Source organism: Anopheles nili, chromosome X (assembly GCF_943737925.1).
Source record: "Anopheles nili chromosome X, idAnoNiliSN_F5_01, whole genome shotgun sequence".
NCBI lineage: Eukaryota > Metazoa > Arthropoda > Insecta > Diptera > Culicidae > Anopheles > Anopheles nili.
The window spans coordinates 1,371,351-1,392,594 of record NC_071293.1 but is presented as its reverse complement, the minus strand read 5'-3'; the positions used below and the strand labels follow the sequence as shown (position 1 = coordinate 1,392,594).

The following is a 21,244-nucleotide window of genomic DNA, read 5'->3' as shown; positions in this document are numbered from 1 at the left end:
CAATGTCACCCGGTGAGAGCACGGTGAGTGAGAGAAAGAGAAGGACCGAGATCAACAAACCCACCGAAGCGCGAATAGACCAGCTGGACGCTGGGGAGTGGGATAGCGAAGATGACTCAAGAGGTAGAGATTGAGGTGAAGATGCTGATGAAGTATCAACATCGCGCCACGCAACCGCGCTCACGTTCGACGACCTTGACGATGAGGTGGAGCCCATTGGACCGGCATGTCATCATCACTAGTCGTCAGCCAACGACCTAGTCCCGGCAGATGGGCGACATCGGGTACGAGTTACTTTCGAGAAGCATCATCATTCACTTTATTGCGCCTGCAGCGTGCTATCGCACGCTCTACATGATATCTACACGATGATTACAGTCTACCAAACTAACTACACCACCGCTAGACCACAAACATCTCCTATGTACCCGTTGCTGCCACATGCCGCAGCCCTAAAACTACGTCTATTCACAGAATAGCAGCCCTGCGAGCAGAAGCCCTCAGGATGCTAAAGGACACCAGTAACCATACACTAAAGTCTTTCGTGCAAGCTCGTGGGGCGTGCGAGACTGCTTGTGTTCCCATCGACTCGGGACGGAATCGTTCCATATCACAGTGAAGAGTGTGTCACCCATCGGAAGGCTAGGGTTTCTTGAGGTCCGCGGTAACGTCCACCGCCAGAGTGACGTTGACCGAGCTGGCCGTTTTGTTCCGCGGCGGGAATGCGGCGTTCTTCAACTCGCGCTTGTAGTCATCGATGTTGTACTTGGTTTGCTGAGGTGGAAGAAAACGATAAGGTCGTTATCGAGGAGATTGAAGATGTCACTTGCGGTATCTACTCACGTTCCACGCGTCGTTCCATTCCAGCCGGAACAGCTTCTGAAGACCGCGGTAATTGCGGTTTAGAATGCGGCCCAGTTCAGCTCTCGAAATGCGATACTTGGGCGTAGTGCTGGTACTCGGATCAGGAGTCGTTGACGTCGTACGGGGCTAGATGGGAGAACAACGTCAGCGGTGGTGTCAAAATGAATCAAGAGATACCTACGTCCGGGGTCGTCGTGGTGAAGGTGTCGGTGAACTCATTGCTGAGCAGATCGTACACATTCTTCAGCGTGTAGGTGGTGTCATTGTATTGCTGGTAGAGCAGCGAGCCGATGTGCGTTATCTTCCGGAAAAAGCCCAAAGCACGCGGTTGTCTTGAGTGCTGGAAAAAACCATGTGAGATACAATAAGAGACGTTACCGAAGGTGAAGCTAGTGGATTCTGCGACATATACTTACCGGCTTTTGTGCCGGCGCATCCACATCGACACTGAGGGCACTAGCCGCTAGTAGACACGCGACAAACACCAGCTTTCCCGGGCACGGAACGGCGGCACACATTCTTGGCGGGGTTGAACGTCTCACTGGAAGGAAGATAGGTGTCGGTGAGGTTCCTTATTGATAGAAGGGCTGATCGATGGCGAGACCGTGCGCAAGTGACGACCTGATCAGGTCCGAAGTCACACGTCGAAAACGCAACACCGTCACTGAGCACTTCCTTCCCACCGAGTGACATTCGAATGTGACCTTGTGCGAGCACTCGCTTCCTTGATCCAGTTCAGTTCACCATGTTGTCTTATTCTCCCCCCCCCCACACTCCTAACCCCACTCTCCTCCCTCACTCGGTCCCTTCCTGGTCGGCGAAGGACGTCCCGGAGAACGGCTAGTTGAACGGCGTCGGGATTCGTTTCACTTCGCGCACACCTGCGCATCGTGATGCAATCCGCGCAAGGTCGTGCGACCTCACAGGATGCTGCAGCAGGTAAAAGTCACCCAGAACACACGCACCCGGGTCCCGTACACACCTGAGGCTTGACACTCGCTCACTGAGACCCGCACATCGGCGAGGCTCTGTTTCGGTCGGACTGAAGCGACTAACTAATGCCTAAGCTCACGCGCGCGTCCGCCAGCTCTGGTCATCGAGATCGCCGCTAGATGGCGCCACACCATGCACCAATCCGCTCAGGAGAAGGGAGGCCAGTCTCGTGCGAGCCTCATTCTCGGACCAGGCTCGTTGGCCATTGTTGATGATGGAGGCGTAGAGGTGGCGTCGTCTCAGGCAACCCCAACCACCTTCTGTAGGGCTTCATTTCGACACCATACCACACTGTGGCTCCCTCCCACTCGGGGTCTAGCGCCAAGGCTTGCCGGATCACGATGCCACCCTCTTATCCCCACCTTTCCACCTTCTCTCTTACCTGTGCCACTCCCTGTGTGAGGCTTGCGCCACAACTCGCCACGACCTTGGCTCGTTTTTCGTCTTTCACTTGGCGCTTTCGGCGCCCGGAGACCGCTCACCTCATCCGAAGCTGCTGGTTTGTTTACGCTCTCCACTCCACTACCCCTCCCTCCTCCCCCAACACCCACCCCTCTCACTCCACTCCTCTCCTCTCAACCCCTTCGCGAGGTTCGTTCACATTGGTCGTCGCGCGGTTTTTCTTCTGCATCTCAGTCCACTTCTGTCGTCAGCGGCTCGAACGGCGCTCAGATGCGTTTCAGATATGAACCCCCACCGCGATCACCACACGTGCCGTGGGCACCTGCGAGCTGTTGCTCGAAGCCTGGCCAATGACAAGAAGAAGAAGAAGAAGAAGAAGAAGAAGAAGAAGAAGAAGTAGGAGGAAAAAAAGGTCACCCGATCCATTAAAGGTCACCAGGTTAGCTCGCTTTCCATGACGTGGTTTCACTTCCAACTGCAGCGTTGCAGGACGTCCGCTGTATAGCCTTCCGCGAGGTGAGCTTTTTTGTTGGGCTCATTTCCTTCGATCGCGCCCTTGCCAAGCGTCATTAAGCCGCCCAAGGTGGATGCAAACATGCGCGCTAAACTGTACGCGTGACATTGCGCGTGTCGCACAAGACAGGGCGTGGAAATGTGGCGCCCTTGCGTGGTTGCGTACACCGAAGGTGAAGGCCCAGGAAGTTTAGTTCGGGAGGTGGACTTGACAGCGGAAATATGCCTCTTCCTTGGAGCAGGATGCGGTGAGTCGGGAAAACTACATCAACCGCTGGAAAATGCGAAGGTTTTCCTTGCATTCCAACAACCACGCACCATTACTTCCTACATGCGCAACTTGATTGCGTGAGAGAAACAAAAACGAGCCCCCAGATGGCCTTCGGCTAGTTCTAGTCGGAACCGGAACAATGGTCGATGTCGGATGCGATAAAAACCCCAATCGCCAGATGCGGCAGACCCGATAGTGGCAGCTTCCGTCGTAATCGAGCATTTGCATCGAGAACAAAGGCATAACGGCACGCACGCAGGTGTACTATGCTGTAATGACCGCCATGCTCGTCAGAGGCCGTGCGAGCGAGTCTCGGTTCTGCAGTTACCGAACATCGGCCAGCGTCACGCTAGGAAGGCAACACAGGCGAAGTAATAGCGGAGTAACAGCTTTATTCATCGTGGTACATCTTACGCCTAAGGGAGTGACAACTCGCACTTACTTAACTAGGTACAACGTTCGGTGCTAGTGCTTCGTTAGCTTGCCCATCGACACGCATCGACGCCCGTTGTACACCTGCCCAGTAGCACACTCAGGCATCTGTAGGTTGTGTGGGTTGAGTGGTGTCATGACCGTCGGTTGTTCGCGCTCCAACTTCTTCTGATCTCGACGCAGCTTCCGATCAACGCGCTTCTGTTCCTGCTCCATCTGAATTTCGCGAGATCGTGCGCGAACCTTCTGCACGGCTTGGTCTACACGTTGTCGCAGGGTGACGCTCGTCGTCCCGGATGCTTTCGTTGTCAACATCGTCCTTTTCGTGGCACTTCGCACTGGTCCAGCTACCCATTGTAGGGTGGACGACGTATCGGAGTGAGTGGATTTGTTCACACGACGCAGTCCAACTGAGCTGCTTTGTACCGAGCAGAGGATGGTCAGTAAGATGGCCAACACGGCCAGTAGCTGCCACAAGGTGATGCGTCGTGGGACTGCCATCTGCGAGCCTATATCTGCTGAATGGTGATCGCGTTTGATAGGAGAAGCGACACTAGCACACTTGCCAACTCGCTGGTCTACTGTGGATCGGGTGTTGGGAGCGAGTGTCTTCGAACCGGCCTACGGTCGTCTTGCAACTGATGCAGAACCGGGTCCGGTTGGTGAGTTTTTGGACTACATCCTGGACACGACTCAGGCGTGCAATTTTCCCCAGAGCGAGATGACACGAGTGGGTTTGAAGGTGGCTAAAGCGAAACCTCCACAGACCAAACAGGTTCGAGTCCTGCCTCGCACGAGACCCCATAAATAGACTTTCCAACCCAGAAGAACCTGCTCGCAAGCTGTCACCTCGCACAGTGGCGCTCTCACTCGGTCGCGCTGCGCACTAGCGATTACGTAACTGGTGAGTTGCAGGAATTGGGACACGAACAGCAAGCGACTGGAAGAGCCCGGCCTTGGTCACCCTTCGCAGCAGCTCCCGAGTGCAGGGCTACTGACCCGGTGCATCTCGCTAATGACACTTGGGAGGTTTGCCAAGGGCTAACGCGTCGTTAGAAGGGCCACTCAACGTTCCCACCCAATGTGGTGGTAAAAGAAAACGCAACATAACGCAGCGTAACGTCACTTGTCGGATCGCCGCATCGATTACATTCGCCGTGTTCGGGATGGGTCTGTGTGGTTGCTCAACGGCTCTTTGCCACGTGCTGCGTTCGGTGCGCTTTATTGGCGCTCGACGTCGACGTTGGTGGTTGCGAAAACTGCGCCACACACAAAAAAAAGCGCGCGATGCGCTAAAAAAATACAACGAAAAATGGCCAGTTGGCCGGTCGACGATTAACGCACGCGTGCCGTGCAAGCTGGAGCTCCCGAAATCGACCGGGTTGCCAGCCAGGTTGGCAGCCGGGTCGCTTTTCACGGCGTCTGGGTTTGGATGGTGAATCGAGTTCACGCAGGCATGCGGCCACGCGCTACCGAGTGACCAACTGACCGCTACTGCGGCTGAATGTGGGCCGAACACGAGCACGCGTTCAAACCCGATTCGGTTGGTGTGGGTGAAAGTGAGAGTGAAGCCGCAACCGTGGCCAAATGGGCGCGAGAATATAGGGCAAAAAAAGGAACCCAGCGGCAATTCGGTCGTGTTGCGAAAATAGCTGACTGAGCGATTTTTGTTGCTACTGTTGTTTGCTCAGCAGCACTTCAACAGCAGGACGTCACATTAAATGGCTACTACGAGAGGAAGTGGCCGCAATCGACCTGGATAGCTAATCCGAGACGTTTCGGCACTCGAGTTCGAGAGCACGACTCGCTGGCACTGCTGTTTGCCAGTGCTTTCGTTCTCTCTTTCCCACTCGAGCTTTTTACTCGACATTCCTCATCGGGTGGAGCTCTATCCGACGACTCTCTCGCGCGTGTCCTTCACGGCAGAGTGACGGCAGGTGAATAAATTGACATAATTGGACTAATAGATGCTTCAATGTCTTGTACACCTTCGCCACCAGCTACCCACCCACACGAGGCACTTCCTTCGCCGCGATCGTCACGTTCCGGTCGCTTTCGTGTGATTAGTTTACCGACTAACTGATCACTAGGTGCGAGCGAGAAGGAGAATCGATTGTTTTGGTGGAATTAATTGCTCGCCATGATCGCACAGCCCCGCGCACGATCGATTCCGGTTGATTGAGTTCTCCAGCCCATGCCCGTTGATCGATGGTTTAGAACACCGGTTAGACGGTTCCAATGCAGTAATCGCATGATTGCGGCCATTCGCGCCCACCCACGTTCCATTCCTTGCTTTACTAGACACGTGGTTGCGCAATGCACGCGGGCCACTAGCACACCAGTTAGTCCGTGTGCGCATTTTTCCCGAACGGGTTTCAAAAGCCTGCTCCAGCCTGCGAGATGTCACCCGGGGACCTGGGAGACCTTGCACAATCGCTGGACAACGACGACGTCGCCTGTCGGTGGGCGGTCAAGGTGGACTAGCCTCCAATCACCAATACCAGCACAACCGGAATGTCAACTTCCTTTGCATACCTTGCGTGTCAGGTTTATGTCGCTCGACGTCACTGCTAGACGTCAGGATGATGCACACCTCGAGAACACGCCTAATCAGCAGGGACACATCCCGGCACGGTCACTTATGACCAGGAGCACTCTCACACACACACACACACACACACACACACACACACACACACGTCACTGTCAAATGTAGACTACGCACTCACGATTTAATCGCTGGTGGTTAACTTGAATAGTCTTTTTGCTCTGATGCGGCCGATGGAGCGCACGTTCGCATGCGGATTAACGTCGATAGCGCAATCACAGGCAAGCCCCGGGCCAACAACGCCAACAACGACGCGATCGGCACAACAACCGTGCTGTTGCGCGTACGCCTGTGACTCCCTTCTTCTTTTTTGTCCTCCCACCCACTGTTCAGGTCTCCTTCGCGGCTCGATCGTTTACTGCAGTGAGTGGCTCGTGCATAAACATTCTACTTATTTCTCGATCGCGCCCTTTCGCTCTCGCTTCGCTAGTTGCGTCGATCCGTTTTAATTCCTTCTAAACGCATTCCTCTGACTCCATCTTCCGGGAAGAATAAAACGCTGTGATGGTTGCTCATCTCTGAGCCAGATAAGCGAACACGCACGCGATCGCTAACGAACATTAGTATGCTAAGTCTGTTGGGTTTTATTACCCATTTAAAGAATGTTGACTGATCGTGAGAGAGGAATAGGAAAGAGGGAAGGGTCATTGTTTCTAAGATCGGGTATGCTTCAGCGATCGCTTTTCCATCGCCATACGAAAGCTTGCAAGCACAGAGTGCTTTCGAGTGCTTAAAAGCACATATGTTGCCTACATTTAGGCGCACGTTAATAAAAAGTTTTTAGTGAGCTTTTAACGTCAGCTAGCTTTTAAAACGCGCAGCTACCTCCAAACGAAGCTAACTGAATCGGAAAGTACCCTTCGACAATGATCGCTTATTAATTATGATTCAATCGTTTTGACCCCTTCACGCCGTCTAACATTGAGCAATCAGATGGTTATTATTTACGAGCTCGAAGCCACGAGCGCAAAGGCAGGATGTGTTGCCTTTTCGTTACAACATTACACATTTTTTTGACCCCATCAAGGATGAAGCCACCACTATCAGCGATGGAGACAAAAACAAATTACAGTCTTCAGCGCTGCTATCGAGAGGAAATCCATCCTTTCGGCATCGCGTCGCTTGATCGCGCCCATCAAGTTGGCGCCTATCGCCTTTTCGCGTGCTTGAGGGTCGCAAGCTTGATGCATTAAAAATTGATTTTCGTCACAGCCTCACGATGGCTGTCATTATCGGCGCCGGGTTCGTGGGATCGCGCGCAAAACTGCCCAAAATTGTGTCCACAGCTCACACCGACCAAACCCGTTTCAACCGCCACAGGCACGGGTAATTTGTGTTTTCAATTTCACTTCGATTAAACCGGTTCACGAACCATCGCGCAAGGGTCAGAGGGCGAAGGGCACAACGAGAGCGATCGCAATCGAACAATGTGTGGCAAGTGGCGATGTTTTCGGCGAACAAATCGAGCACAATACGCTCACGATGGCACCGCAAGGTTGTAAAACGCACAAAAGGTGAACAGCGCACGCAACGAACACCCCGTTTTACGCTGTTCGAGGATGATACGCTAGATCCTCGGTCGTGGCACAACTCGATCCTTCAATAGCACCAAAAATCGTGACCATACTGAGCTCGAAGGAAAACGCACTTACGCGACATCCGTCCGGATCGATACCGTGACCTCGCGACCTGCGGCAAAGTGGAGAATGCCGGTTGAAGCGCGAGATGCTTACCGCCATTAATAGACGTTCCGCCGAGCTGGGCTGCATGCGGTAATGGAAGCCGATTGCACAATGGCTCCGGTTCGAGCTCAAACCCGCCTCCACCGTGGGCAAATCGGCATTGATGAAGGGCTTTCTTTCGTGCGAGCGCAATTTGCGGCCAGCTCGAATTGGAGCCGCTTCTCAGCGAGCCCTCGGGTGGCAGGGGTGCTCAAACCTTGCGCAACCTCACACCCGGCACGCGAAATGGCACAGAGAAAGCAGCATTGTCGCCGCATTTGGTGTTTGTTTGATGTTCCCATGACGGGGGTGGTGCATACATTCGGGCGCTCGATCCACCAATATTGTGGGTCTTTTTCGGGGCTGGCGCAAACAACGAGCCCACGCCAAATGCGACCGCGAAAGCACGTTCGCGTGTAGCGTACGACGGGGCACGCAAACAGTGTCGCCATCAACACGCCGGATGCTCCACGTGCAGGCGATCGATTACACGATTCGGCCTCTGCGCCAGCGCTCGGTTACGTTCCCAGCGCCTTCGCGATGAGATAACCATCGAAATTGCCCGCATTTTCCACCGCTCAGGCTCAGGCCCAGGCTCCGTTCAGGCACGCACGCTTTCTCCTGCGCTACGTTGAACCCTTATCAGCCGCGCAAGTGGAGCACGCGTACTTGCCGTTGTTGAGATGTCAAGGCGGGTCGAAAGGGCAAAGGATCGCGTCAGGTCGGCTGGTTTTGAAACAGGATCGAACGGCCTCCTTTTGCGCATAACCAGCTTGTGCAGCAGCCCATCAACAGGCCGTTGAAACACGCCCCTCTTCGTGTGACCGGAAAGATGCGCGTATCCTGACTCGTGCAATTTCTCCCGCGAATACCCCACAGAACGCGCATTTCGACCTACAGCACGGGGTCGACCAGCAGCGTAACAGCAACAGAGGTTGCCTTCCTAGACCGGCTGCTTCGTGTGAGGGAGAAAGCGACGAACCTCGCGGTGAAAGAAACACCGACTAGCGGGTGCAAGTGAGAGGCAATGTGCGTGAGAATGGTAGCAGAAGGAGAGCCGACGTGTGGCGTCGTCGACTCCACTGTTGGTGTACCACTGGAGCGTCGCTGGCCATCCACTGAAGCCGGCATTTGTGGGCCAATTGTTGAACCGAACGCACGCACGTTTGCTTCCCCGAACCGGAAGGACGCCTCTTGGTGACTTCACTCCATTGTGCGGGTGTGTGGTAGTGCGTGAGAGTGTGGGCGCGTGTTGGAGCATGCGAAGGAGCAACTCCTGGGAAGGGTAGATTCGTGCAGGTCAATGGCAACCTGCCGGAGAGTGCAGTGTGTGGTGTGGAGTGCGTTATTACTGATCCTGGCGAGTCCTTGCACGGCTGCTCCATTGGGATCCGGGATCCAGCCAACTGACAGCTCGCTCGATCCAGTCCTATGGAAGGTGAGTTTGTGTGGGTGTAGACTTCCCGGACGTAACTCAGAATTACAACGCAATCAAACGCCCGATCAACCGCACGCTCCAGCTAACTGATTGTACAGTCACGCGAGGAAAAGCGCAGTTTTTCCGATCCGGGTCGGCGTGGACATCTTCCGGGGGGTGCGCAACACAACACGCAACAACAACCATGCGCGCTTGCGTACACACGCGTCGACCTGCGACGGAAGGCGTCACTGAGCGCGTGGAACTTGTGCTTTCTTGTGAAGCCAGTGAAAGTAAATTAATTGCGCGCGAAGCTGTTGCTAAACCGTGGGTATATCGAGTCTAAGCACACTCTGGGTTATGCAGCTCTACTAGGTCTTAGTTATGGGTGGTCTTGGCATCAGGTGCATCGATGGCGCAACAGCGCACGTGCGCTTTTGGCATAGCACGTGGCCATTTGCGTAGGTTCTCGTAAGGAAGTCACGCACTTACTTTCACGCGAAGAACACAAACGATAGGGTAAAACGAGGCCACAACACACTTCGATGTTGGGGATCAACCTCCTGTCAAATCCCGGATGATGTGCGTTTGGAAAGACAAAAAAAAGCAACGACTCATCAGCCGAATGAGCCTTCGAAACAAACCATTCACTTGTCAAATGTCGTGGTCGACTGGGTGTTTGGTAACGTCAGATGGACATTCGTCATCGGATCGCCACGGACATCGCTATCAATCAAAAGTCTGTGCTTCTCCGAGTGTTTCCACCAACAAAAAACCAACGAAAAGACAGACACGCAGCTTACCTCAGTCACAGAAAGGGACGACTCGTGTTGGTCGTGATGAATGTACCGGTTGTTGGAGCGTGTGTTTTTCGCCTTCCAACGACACAGGTCAATGATAGCAACGCATGCAAACACGCGCCGTAATCAAACAAACGGCCCTCGCCATCGCTTAGTCCCAGCCATGCAGGCAATTTCGCCTTTTTTAGGGTGGAGTTCGAGTTTTCGGACAAACAAAAGGCTCCAGCTTCCACGGGTTTCACGTATCTGCGTCGGCGCGACCGTATGGGGCTTTCCCGCAACGTACCGAAACCAGTTTCTCCCGAGTCCCTTGTTTGTCACGTGTTCCTCCTCGTTCGCAGGAAGCGATTGGCGAGGATGTCCAGCGTACGAAGCGTAAGTTCCGGCCCGAAGAATGGGCGGCGGCCAACGCCATCCTGGACCTGCTAGAGCAGCTGAAACGCATCCGGCAGGTCTCACCATCGAGGCCGAAATCGACAACTACCTCGACGACTACCTCGACGACCACCTCGACGACCACCTCGACGACATCCACGACGACGAAGGCGACACTTCGTAGCAAACCCCGAGCAGATCGAAGCCGGAGTTCACGCCGAGAAGACGATGACGTGCCGCAGTTCAACCCGGACGGTACGATCATGCTCCAGCTGCCGGGGAAGCTGTTCGGTAACGCGACCAACTTCGTGCTGGCGGCTGCCAAGTTGTTCGGTGACTTCATAACGGTACGCACCCAGGTGTGGGCTTAAGGGACTGCTTGTTGACTCACGACCGCTTGATCCTTGCAGAATACGGCCATACGTACGGCGCGGTTCATGCAGCTGTTCCAACCGATCGCAGGTCGCCATTTGTTCATTCAAATACCGACACCGGCTCCGTCGGGGGTGGACTCCTGAGGACGTCTGAAGCGTGGAGCGCAATTGTGAGGATTTAAATTATTCAACTCTAGACTAGACGGGCACGTTTTGCGTGAAATAAATTATTGTAACATGAACAGACTAGCGCTAACCAACACCGTGTTTGATCGATCCCGCGATCACACGTCCAGCTCCTTCGGGATGTCGATCATCAGATGGTATCCGAACAGGGGTTGAAAGAACCGCACCACTTGCGCGATCCGCACTGAAGTCCGCTGGGTGTAGAAAGTGGAGGTGGATTAGTTGTCGCGGATCTGTCACTCATCAGCCAACACCTACCGTGATCAGGTCACCGATGAAGTTGCGCAGTTGTAGCGTCAGATTTGCCGTTGCGGAAAACAACTCCGCTGGGATGGCGAGTGAAACCTGCTCTCGGTTGAAGGTGGGCACTTCGTTGAGGGATTTGTTGATGTTGGGAGCACCTGTTGAGGGTGTGCTTTCCTCGGAGATAGCGGTCGTGTCAAGGTCACCATCTTTGGAGCTCAAACTCCCACCCACAGCTGGCTCAAGGTCGTTCGGAGAACTGCCCGTTCTTGTGGAAGACACTATCGATTTTCCAAACACCCACGCAGGAGCCAGCGAGAGGCTCAGAAGGACCAAGGTCACTAGACGCACTTCACAGCCGGACTTCATCTTGCGCTGCACTAACGAACACGGACCTGGCCCGACTGAGGGATGCGAGTCAACTGCAGCAGCGAGCTGCAGTTGCAATTGCATCGAGAACGAGAACGGGCCCGTATGTCGAGGTCGCCTGCTTCCGATCACTCGATGGCCTGCAACGTCGAGTCGACATAGGGCGCGGTATTGCGAGAACATGCTACCCGTGTGTCATTGTCAGGTGACAGGTCAGGAATTTCTCGTGTAGCGAATGCAAGGAATGCGATCTTTGTGAGCAGATGAATGGCACCTCGTGGATGGCGCCTTCGAAAATTGGCGACCCTGATCTAATGAAGCATGGAATCAGTCATCACACGCCTTCGTGTTTCGTCACACATGGGAAGTTTGGAAGCTCGCCGGAACAAGGTTTCGATCTCCGTACCACGACTAATGCGATTCGAGACGCCTTTTGGTACGCACATTCCAACGCATTCAAGCTCGTTTGCATCGTCGGGAGTTGTGGGGTGATTTTGAAATGTGCTGCTGGTGAGGTATTGTTCACTTCAAGTAAAAAACTACCCTCCATGGACGACCATTAAGTGGTTTCTAAGTGCGTGCGATGCAAAGGGATACACAGAAGGACGCCTCATTAGCTTGATTGCGGATTTGGCTGTCGTTATCGGTCTACGCATTATGATTGAATCCTTTTTTTGTGCAATCATGTGAAATGAAGGTTAGTTTTTAACTCACACACGTGGTTCCTTTCATTGTGAACATTGTGAACTAATGAACAGTACATGTTGTGCAATTTTTGTCCGATCCTTAACGCATCTGATAGCCGAGAGATCTGTAGCACAAGTTACCTGCATTTTGTTGTGCAACTTTCCATCAACTTGCAAAGAACTTATGAAAAACAAAACATGATGCTTTGAATATCGATCGTGATCGTTAAATCCATGTTCAGCCCACTTAAGTACCAGTGATGTTGCAAAATATAATGATTTTCAAAAAAGATCTTAAGTAGAGCGTCTTCAGTTGAAGACAATAAAATATAAAACGTATGGTATGTTTAATGAATAAGGCTTTATTTAAATTTTGCTAGCTTACACGAAACCTTTATCTTTCTATTAAGCCACAATGGAATCCCAATTTATTAATACAAAAATCAAGCCAGATTGTAAAATAGAAAGCACTGGCAATTGTTTAAGCTTCGAAGGTGATACGCCTAAATGTATGCAATATGCTATGAACTTACCTTGCTACAGCTTTCTGATAAGTTGCAAATGCCATTCAAAACTTCAGTACACTCCGAGCTTCACAGCACCGTGCATCTAAACATTCCCTAAAGGTGCTTCATTTGAACATTAAACATTGATATTCCTATATTCCCGATTCTTTTAGACAACCAAAACACTTCCTTAGCTCCATAAAATCAGAGTTACTAGTAATTTTTTTTATATTTTTACCTCGAAACAGTACTCCATACTTTAACCACAGGATAACGATTTGATAATGGTAGGATAACGATAAGCTACAGTTCGTGTGTATGTTTACAATAAATAAAAGTGTATAAAAATGGAAATAGGAAACGCACGCAGAAGAAGTTGACCCTCTCAGCTCAGATGTCGTTGGTATCGGTCGCTCCAGACAACAGATCCAGCACCAACGCTCCATCAGTTGTTGTCGTCCTGGCGGCACGGGTCGTCGTGGTTGTGCGCTGCGTCGTGGTCGTCGTCGTAGTGGTCGGAATCTCAATCGTAAGGTGTTTTCCGAACAGTGGCTGGAATACCCAGAAGAATTCGCCGGCCCTACGAGCGGTGCTCTGTAATTGCAGGAAGACGTGAGCAAAGCGAGTTCTGCAGAATAACGAACAGCTTCAGCTGCTCTAAACGTACCATAATAAGATCGCCAATTCGACCGGAGATGTTCGTCACCAACGTGAACGAACTGCCGAACAACTCGTCAGGCACCTGCAGTGACACTTTCTGCCGGTCTAGGTCGGGCGTGTCATCCGTCGTCACCGGGATTGGGGCCTTGGTCGGATGGATGGCGTCCTTGACCGCTTGAGCGGACTGTTTGCTAGCCTGTGAAGCGGAAGAAGAGAACCTATCAGAAGGTGTGCCACAGCATTTGCTGAGATGCGGTCTCATCAGGTCGCTAAAATCGTTAATTCCATTTGTGGCATCTACATCGAGACGCCCGAGCGCGTTAGTGATCATTTGGTTGCTTGAATAATACTCCCAACTATGTACACACCGTTAGGACCCACCTCTAGCGTGCACAAAATACACACACACACACATATGGCCCTAGACGGCCGCAACCTCAACCTCGGCAACACCCCAGCCGTTGTACGGATGAAAGTAAAAACAGCCAACGACCGACAGGTGAGTACGAGTTGTGAATAAGATTTGCATTTATTAATCCATTATTTACAAATTGAACGAGAAGAATAGTTACGCATACAATCTACCTACCCCCTTTCCCCGTGCCGATCGGTCCGCGCGGTGCGACCGGAACCGGTTGGCTACCCTTTTTTTTCCTGGCATGCATCTCCTGCCGTGGGCCTCTTCTGCGCTTTTCGAACTAAAATCAAATGCTCCATCCTGCGCTGGCCCATCTCTTTCTCTTTCACTCACATTCCAGCCCTACGAAGGGCGCACCCGGGTGGTGGTGTTGGAAGAACAACCCACCTGCATGTGTTTTCATTCCGCATTCCGTAGCGGATACGCGCCCAGTCCCGAGAGTCCCAATGAGATGAGTTTTGTGTTGAGGAGTCTTGAGCCTTCGATCTACGGAATGTACCAGCGTGGCGAGGGGGTAGTGTGTGTGAGTGTGTGTGTGTGTGTGCCTATGCGTATGTGTGTGTATGTGGGTTTAGATCGCTTCTTACACGGACTATCCCTAACGCTGGCTGGGCGGCCAAATTCGAGTAACTTTGATTAACAACCAGGCAATAAACCCAATAACGAATAATTAATTCAACAAGAGGACAGAAGAGAAAATAAAGAAACAACAGATGAAGAAAGTGACAAAGACAGAGTGTGTGTGTGTGAGAGAGAGAGAGAGAGAGAGAGAGATAAAGTGAAGCTGTTAGAAGAGCGGAATAATAGGTCTGGAACTGGAATACGAGTACATCAAATTCCCCCTCTAAGGTCCCTCCCGTGCCCGCTAAGCCTCGTACGCCTGCTCCCCAAGGCGCGAGGCGATCAAATTAAATAAAAGCATCAATTCCGATATCCTACCGTACGTACGTATGGGTGTGTATGTGTGTGTTTGTTGGGGGTGTGTTTTCTGTGGATGACCGAGGATGGGTTCATGTGCATGAGATGCGTTTGAGGGGATGAGTTTTGAGGAGCCTGTGGAAACCCGCGTGGAGGTGCGTCCTCACGCGTCCTTGCGAGTCCTTATGTTCCTGCGCACCCTACTCGTCGTCATCGTGGTCCCCAAGCGAGACGGTGTTCGAACCGCCATGCTGCGAGCCAGACGAACCGGACAGGATGGGCCCGGACAGCTTGAGCAGCGAAGAGACGATGTTACCGAGCTGAGGCGCTCCACCGCTACCCCCGTTGCCGTGATGATCGTCATCGCCCCCGTGGCCACCGGACGAACCGCCCAGGAAGCTGCCGCTCAGCGAACCGATTTTAGACGTGATGAACTGCACCTTCGGAGTGATGACGGATGAGATGAGCGACTGGAAGTCGGGCACCGGCTTCGGTGGTTCGATGTGGTGCTGCTTGTTCTTCTCGATGTTGGCGTGGTCCAGCTTGTCGATGAAGCGCGTCTTCGCGTCAATGAACGAGTTGATCTTCTGCTCGACCAGCCGGGGTCGGGGCAGGCAGGGTGACGCGCAGGCAGAGTGGAAGAGCGAGGAGACATTGCATTAGTCGATGCCGACGTGCCCACAACCCCGGGTTGGGGTGGCTTATCTACACAAGCAATCGTGGGGGTCTCGCCAGGGTCGGCTGGAAGGAGGTGCGAAGGAGTCGCCGCAAACCAGGTGGGTGGGTGGGTGGGTGGAGAGGGAGGTGCATTAGGGAGGAGGCGAGTGCCACCGGTAAAGGTTAGCGGCTGCCGAATGCGGATGGTCTTGAAATTTGAAAGCGTTCAATTCCTACGCCGAAATCCTAATCGCCATCGTTTGAATGCGGCGCCCGCGTGGTGAGATATCGCTTCGAAACGCGGTCACTAAGTTGGGGTCAACCTCTTGTCCGCCTGTCGGTTGACAGGCTTATTAGCTATTAACAAAATGACACACACACGCAGGGGAGAGTAAAAAAAACCTAACGTCCTTAACCGAAATTAGGCGCTTACTAGCGAGCTTGAAACGGTTTCCCGCGCGTCGAGAGCGTGACAGTGGCTCAAGGACCAGCGATCGAGCGGTGGATGAAAGCGACCGTCCGCTTTCGTCAGTGGCACCAATCCATTAGCTTGCGACGAATATGGAAAATCTGACACTCAAGGTTCGAAATGGGAGGTTAAGACGGGCAAAAACCAAGAAGATGCTTCGTTTCGTGCGTTCCCGCTCTCTGGGTACGTGCGTGAGGTTCGTCGCTTTGAGTCTTTCAATTCATTGGGAGATTGAGAGGGAAAAAATGGAAAAGCTTCTACTCTTGCGTTCCCGGATAGCCAGTACGCGCAAGATTCATCGCTACGAGTCTTGCGATTCCATTAAATATTGAAAGAAAAAAAAAACAAAGTTCACTGACTCAAGCGTTCCTAGTCTCTGGCTTCAAGCGAGGTTCGTCGCTTTGAGTCTTTCGATTCGATGAGGGATTAAGAGAGAAATATATTAGAAAAAGCTTTAACTCAGCTTTATGCCTGGTTTCTTGGTTCGAGTGAGGTTCAAAGCATTGAGTCTATCGATGCGATGCGATTAAAGAAGGGAAGAGATGGGAGAAAAAAGAAAGATGTGTTGGCTCATGCGTTCCTGGTCTCTAGAATAGTGCACGAGGTTCGTCGCTTTGAGTCTTTCGATTAAGTCACCTCACAGATCGCCCTAGGGCGGCTAGCAAACGGCTAACCAAACGGTCAACACTGAAGGTCGAACGCGCAATCGGTAGCGATGGTGAAATAGAAAGCAACTTGAGCTAGGGCACGATAAATAGAGCGTTCTAAGCAGCAGCGGAAAAACCTGTCAAACCAGCCTCGCGTACAGCGCAGGATCTCGATCGCGAGCTGGAATGCCACTGGACCGGAGTTCGCCCGGCTGGTTCCGTGCCGAAGCGAAGGCCAACAAACGGCATAAAGCAGCTGCAAATGAGAATGTGACCGACTGGTGCAACCCTTCCATTAAGCGGCACGTCCTGCGCCTGTGCCAGGATGGCCGCTTGGTTCACGCTAAATCATAGGGCACGCGAGAAGTTAGTCGAAAGCTAATTACGAGCGAGCTTGAGCCGACGAGATAATGATGCGGGTTCGCGAGCTGCTGAGTTTTCCGCTTCTTCTGCTCGTACACTAATGACCCACCACCGAGAGATGTTAAAAGGTCAGATCCAAAGCCATCCACCTCTATGTTTTTTAGCCTTCATACTAGGGTTTTTGGTTAGTACCCTCCCACCTAGGGGCAGGAAAATGGAACATATAATTTAGTATACTCACTCCAAACACGAATCCGAGGATGGCGTTCTTGGTCTCGTACTTCGGGTCGGGAACTTTGCGCTTGTCACGGTCAAGGTCGTCGCCGAGGGCTACCGCATCCTGCTCGGAGAATGGGAAAGAAGCGTGGGAAAGAAGCGAAAGAAAACGTAGCAGAGAAAAGAGAAAGAGCGAATGGAAAAAATAGAAAAAAAACAAGTGGCAGACACGTGGCAGAGCAAGAGAGAAAAGTGACACAACAACACGTTCCAGCTTCAACGAAGCGCATTATTCCGCGGTTCGGTGAAGCGAAAACGGCTCGTTAAAAAGTGAGCCCCAGTTCCAATCGGTGCGAGAAAAGCGCGAAGAAAGCTCACGGGGACACGTAATGCAGTGAAAGCGTGATGCGACCGCGAAACCACGCCGCGAAATCGAGAGTGAGAGTGTAGCGCCTCAATTGGGTCAGCTGGACACGAGATCGGGCTCGAGAGCGCGTGAAGACGATCCACCGATCGTGTGGGCACACACACACACGCATGCACGCACATATACACTCGTGGGGCACATTACGGCATCGCGATTTGGGGCGCCCGTTACTCGCGTTGTTACGTCAGAGCCACGCACGACAGCGCCACCTAGCGGGGGAAACTGGAAAGTGCGCCGATTGGGTCTTGCGGCAAAACCTGTTTTAGCGGCGATCGTCAGCTGTGCGCGTTGGTGTTTGCGACAGTTTATGCTGGTGCAGCTCGTTTGCGCGGATCGTTTGAGTACAGGCGTTCTCTCGCGCTTCTGCAGAAGGACCCTTGACGCGAGTTTCATCGGGACTCACGCGTTGTCGGGTGAAGAAGCGCAGCTCGCTTCCTGGTGCAATTATGCGTCAGCGAGAGTTCGAGTGGCACTCGCTTACGCGAGTCCTTTTACATCAGCAAACGTACCATTGCGTGGTGCGTTACGCATAGCCGGTGTTGCGAACGAGCTTTCGATGGCTCTTAGGGCTGTAAAATCCGACCACACTTTGGTTCCTGCCGGCATCATGTCCGGTCGAACGGATACGATCCCGAAACGGCGCAGATTGGGCAACACGCCGTCGTGCGCTGACGTAAGCTGAGAAAAGTCACCTCTTTGGTGAGACGCTCCGGTAGACTTATGGCTCATTACGCAAAGCGCACCCGAATGCGCTCTTCAAAAGCGTGGTGGGTTCAGTGGCCGGCCCCATTCGGTGGGGTGGTGACCTTCAACATACGCGAGGATAGATTTCCCTTGGTTGAGAAAGTCACCAAAGAAAGCACCCATCTTGCTCTTTCGCTCTTTTTTTCGCCTATCGTTGATTTGTGACGCGTAACAGCACGTGCGTACGGGAAATCTCGATCACCAGCCTGGCCGGGATGAGCTTGAGCTTTTTTAACGACACCCGGAGTCACCTCAAAATCTCGAAAGCCCGAAAGCGTTGCGCAATGGGTGCCTTCACGCGTGCGATTCCGTGGAAACGGGCTGTGGGCTCGTTTTCTCATTTTCTTTCACTTTCCAACCATCGTTTCAGGGTTAAATTTTTCGGGCGACAACGCGCCGCGCATGGGGTGCAATTTCGCAAAAACCCACCCCTGATGCAACGCAACTTATGAGGAAAGGCGCGAGAGAAAAAGTGAAGAAAAAAAAACCATACCGAAAGGCGGGCAAAATAGCCCGCGTCCCGTTTCGGTGCCAGCGAGTGGCTGTCCCGCTTCGGTGGTATAGCTCCCCCCCTCCCTCTCCCTCCACCTCTGGCTTCCCCAACACCATCCGCTCCCCTCCCCGACAGGGTGAGCGAATTCGATCCCACAACCGAGCGGCGTTTCAGCAACGATTCTGATTAATGCACTTTTGCGCCCATTCGCTCAGCTGCGGACCGGCTGACCTCATGGGTGGACGAAATGTGTTGGTTTTCTTTTTCTTCACGTTCACGCTATTATTTCGCGTAGCGCGCTTGCATGGAGTCGCGCAAGCTTTCGCGCCCGACGGCCCACGCCCAAGAACCCGCCCCACTCGCACGCGCAATCGAGATCACCGTTTGGGGGAGGACGGCCGCACGAAGGGCACCCTGAAGGGCTTTGCGAAGGGGAAACAAATATGCTAAGCAACCTGGGTCGATTGCAGCACGCGTGCAGACACCCAAGGACCTGATGGTTGGGTGCAACGAACTAGCGGTGGGTGGTTATCGTGGCTCGATTTTCCACCCCACGGAAGCTTGCTGGGTTGACCCAAAAATACACGAGCCCAAAAAGGTGGCAAACCGGTTGTTGGAATCGATTCGAAAAACAGCCCCTTCTTCTGGGGCTTCGAACCACCCCCAAGAAAGATTGTGGGAGGTCACAAATTGCATAGGCAATGAGCTAATTAGCACACTCGAAACCTTCGCCCTGGCAACCCTCGTAAAAGCCCATCAAAAATACACTATCTCTCGCGACCCATCGCCCTCACCAGGACCCTCAATAGCACCTACCTGGGACGTGAGCGGGTTGACAGCAGGCTCGAGGGCGGCATCGGTTTCATCGCCACGCTTGACACGGACGTTGGGAGCAGCGAGAGCAACACCGGCGCAAAGGGCGATAGCGGCAAGAGCCGCAATGCCACTCCAACTGCTACGACAGGGCTGCATCTTGTTGGCTCGTGGTTGATGGTTGGCTGCTGCTAGGGCTGCTGGTAAGTCTGCCGAACGGATGAAGAACGAAAAAGAAGTTAGTCGAAGTGAGCCAGGACACGCAGGATGAAGACAAACACCGCCAGCAGAGCAACGGCTCTTTACCGGATGGCTTTACCGGGGGTTTAGCGCGTGTCTGTGACGCTACTCTGCGCGGATGCAAGTGACTCTAACAGCTCCAAACACACAAATGATCAGCGCTCGATCGGGTGGTTGGCGTTTTGCTCGAAGCCAGAAGCCCACCACGCGCGTACACGTGACGGGGCCCGAAGTTGCTGCCGAAGGCCTTCACCGAGCCCAGTGGAAGGGAGCCCGACAACCGAACCGAAGGCGACGCCCCAGAATGGGCGCCCGAATCAAACCCACCCTCGAGGGGTCCTTGGCGTGTGGTGGCTTTGAACGCAATTGATTTTCCGCGCTGTCGCTTTCGCACGCGCGTCTATCTCGCTTTACGCGGTGGCCCCACAGAGTGGCCACTAAGCCCCGAAGAGCGCCCCCACCAACACGCGGGGCGTCTAATGCAGTGTTCGCTTGCATCACTCTGCCTGCAGCCTCGCGCACATTTCACCACGCGCTAAATTCACCACACGTGCCGACCGTTTATGCTGCCGGTTTAGGGAGCTCCCGTGGGCTTCTGCAAACGGTAAGAGCGCTCCCGAGCCCACTTACCGATCCTGGACCGTTGAATGCTGGAACCGGGATGCGATGCTGGAGGCGATCAATCGATCGGTGAAGTTGGGCGTGCTCGAAGGAAGCGAAGGAAGCGGTGCCCGGTGTTGGTCGCTAACGCCGAGAGTGGTAAATGGATGCCGTGCTAAAGGGGACGCCCGTATTTCTACTCTTTCGATGCCGGTTTCGGCCGCCTAGGGCCGCCCAAGGGGGTGTCCGGGCAGAGGAGATGGCATCTCGCTCACCAACACCGGTGGTCCCTCCTCGGTAGTCGCCACACACACACCATTATGGGGCCCGTGCGCCAAAACAAGCGGCAAAATGGCAGCATCCGATCTGGCCGGAGCGGGAAGGCACGACACGGACCGGGGGTGACACTCGGGGAAAGGGCGCGAAACGTAGGCTAAACAACGGCACAAAACACGCCCCGTGCGGACAGCATGGCTGCGTTTCATCACCGGCCGATTCGCGGCGGAAGATTGGCCCGCAGGTGGATGTGGAAATGTGCCGCATCTGGCGCAACACTGTAATCAGGAGAGCGCCCTTACGGAAGGGTTCAACCAGGTTTGGTTACTCCTTTGTGTGGTGGATGTTCTCTGGGATGACATCAGGCGCGTGCGAAACCGCAACCAAAAGCTTCCCAAGCTGACGCAAGTCTTCCAGCGAAACAAAAGAAAACCGCATCTGCAAATGCTACGACTTACACTGTGCGTTCCTTCGACAGCCGTTTCCGTTCTGTTTTGCGATCCCTACGACGGATCAGCTACCTTGAAACGTACCACAGCTGCC

The 21,244-nt window shown here is 53.3% G+C and overlaps 4 protein-coding genes across 5 annotated transcripts; 1 reads left to right on the top strand and 3 right to left on the bottom strand.

Annotated features, from left to right (window-relative positions):
- Positions 1-326: 326 nt before the first annotated feature.
- LOC128728846 (uncharacterized) lies at positions 327-1,889 on the bottom strand. The gene is made up of 5 exons (XM_053822494.1): positions 1,847-1,889; positions 1,281-1,405; positions 1,046-1,204; positions 844-990; positions 327-774 (listed from the first exon to the last, which is right to left on the bottom strand). Exons 2-5 carry the CDS (start codon positions 1,380-1,382, stop codon positions 643-645), a joined length of 540 nt encoding a protein of 179 aa, XP_053678469.1. The 5' UTR covers positions 1,383-1,405; positions 1,847-1,889; the 3' UTR covers positions 327-642.
- Positions 1,890-9,107: 7,218 nt separating this feature from the next.
- LOC128728366 (uncharacterized) lies at positions 9,108-10,914 on the top strand. Its single transcript, XM_053821987.1, has 3 exons — positions 9,108-9,242; positions 10,363-10,743; positions 10,807-10,914. The coding sequence occupies exons 1-3, from the start codon at positions 9,108-9,110 to the stop codon at positions 10,912-10,914; spliced, it is 624 nt and encodes a 207-aa protein (XP_053677962.1).
- A 133-nt stretch (positions 10,915-11,047) lies between these two features.
- On the bottom strand, positions 11,048-11,568 carry LOC128728364 (uncharacterized). The gene is made up of 2 exons (XM_053821985.1): positions 11,215-11,568; positions 11,048-11,150 (listed from the first exon to the last, which is right to left on the bottom strand). Exons 1-2 carry the CDS (start codon positions 11,566-11,568, stop codon positions 11,055-11,057), a joined length of 450 nt encoding a protein of 149 aa, XP_053677960.1. The 3' UTR covers positions 11,048-11,054.
- A 2,372-nt stretch (positions 11,569-13,940) lies between these two features.
- Positions 13,941-19,977, bottom strand: LOC128728735 (uncharacterized). Of its 2 annotated transcripts, none has more exons than XM_053822376.1 (4): positions 19,905-19,977; positions 19,589-19,794; positions 17,134-17,232; positions 13,941-15,343 (listed from the first exon to the last, which is right to left on the bottom strand). In XM_053822376.1, exons 2-4 carry the CDS (start codon positions 19,742-19,744, stop codon positions 14,957-14,959), a joined length of 642 nt encoding a protein of 213 aa, XP_053678351.1. In that variant the 5' UTR covers positions 19,745-19,794; positions 19,905-19,977; the 3' UTR covers positions 13,941-14,956. The 2 variants fall into 2 exon arrangements, with proteins under 2 accessions (XP_053678351.1, XP_053678352.1); XM_053822377.1 differs by having other exon boundaries at positions 19,892-19,964.
- Between the last annotated feature and the right edge of the window lie 1,267 nt (positions 19,978-21,244).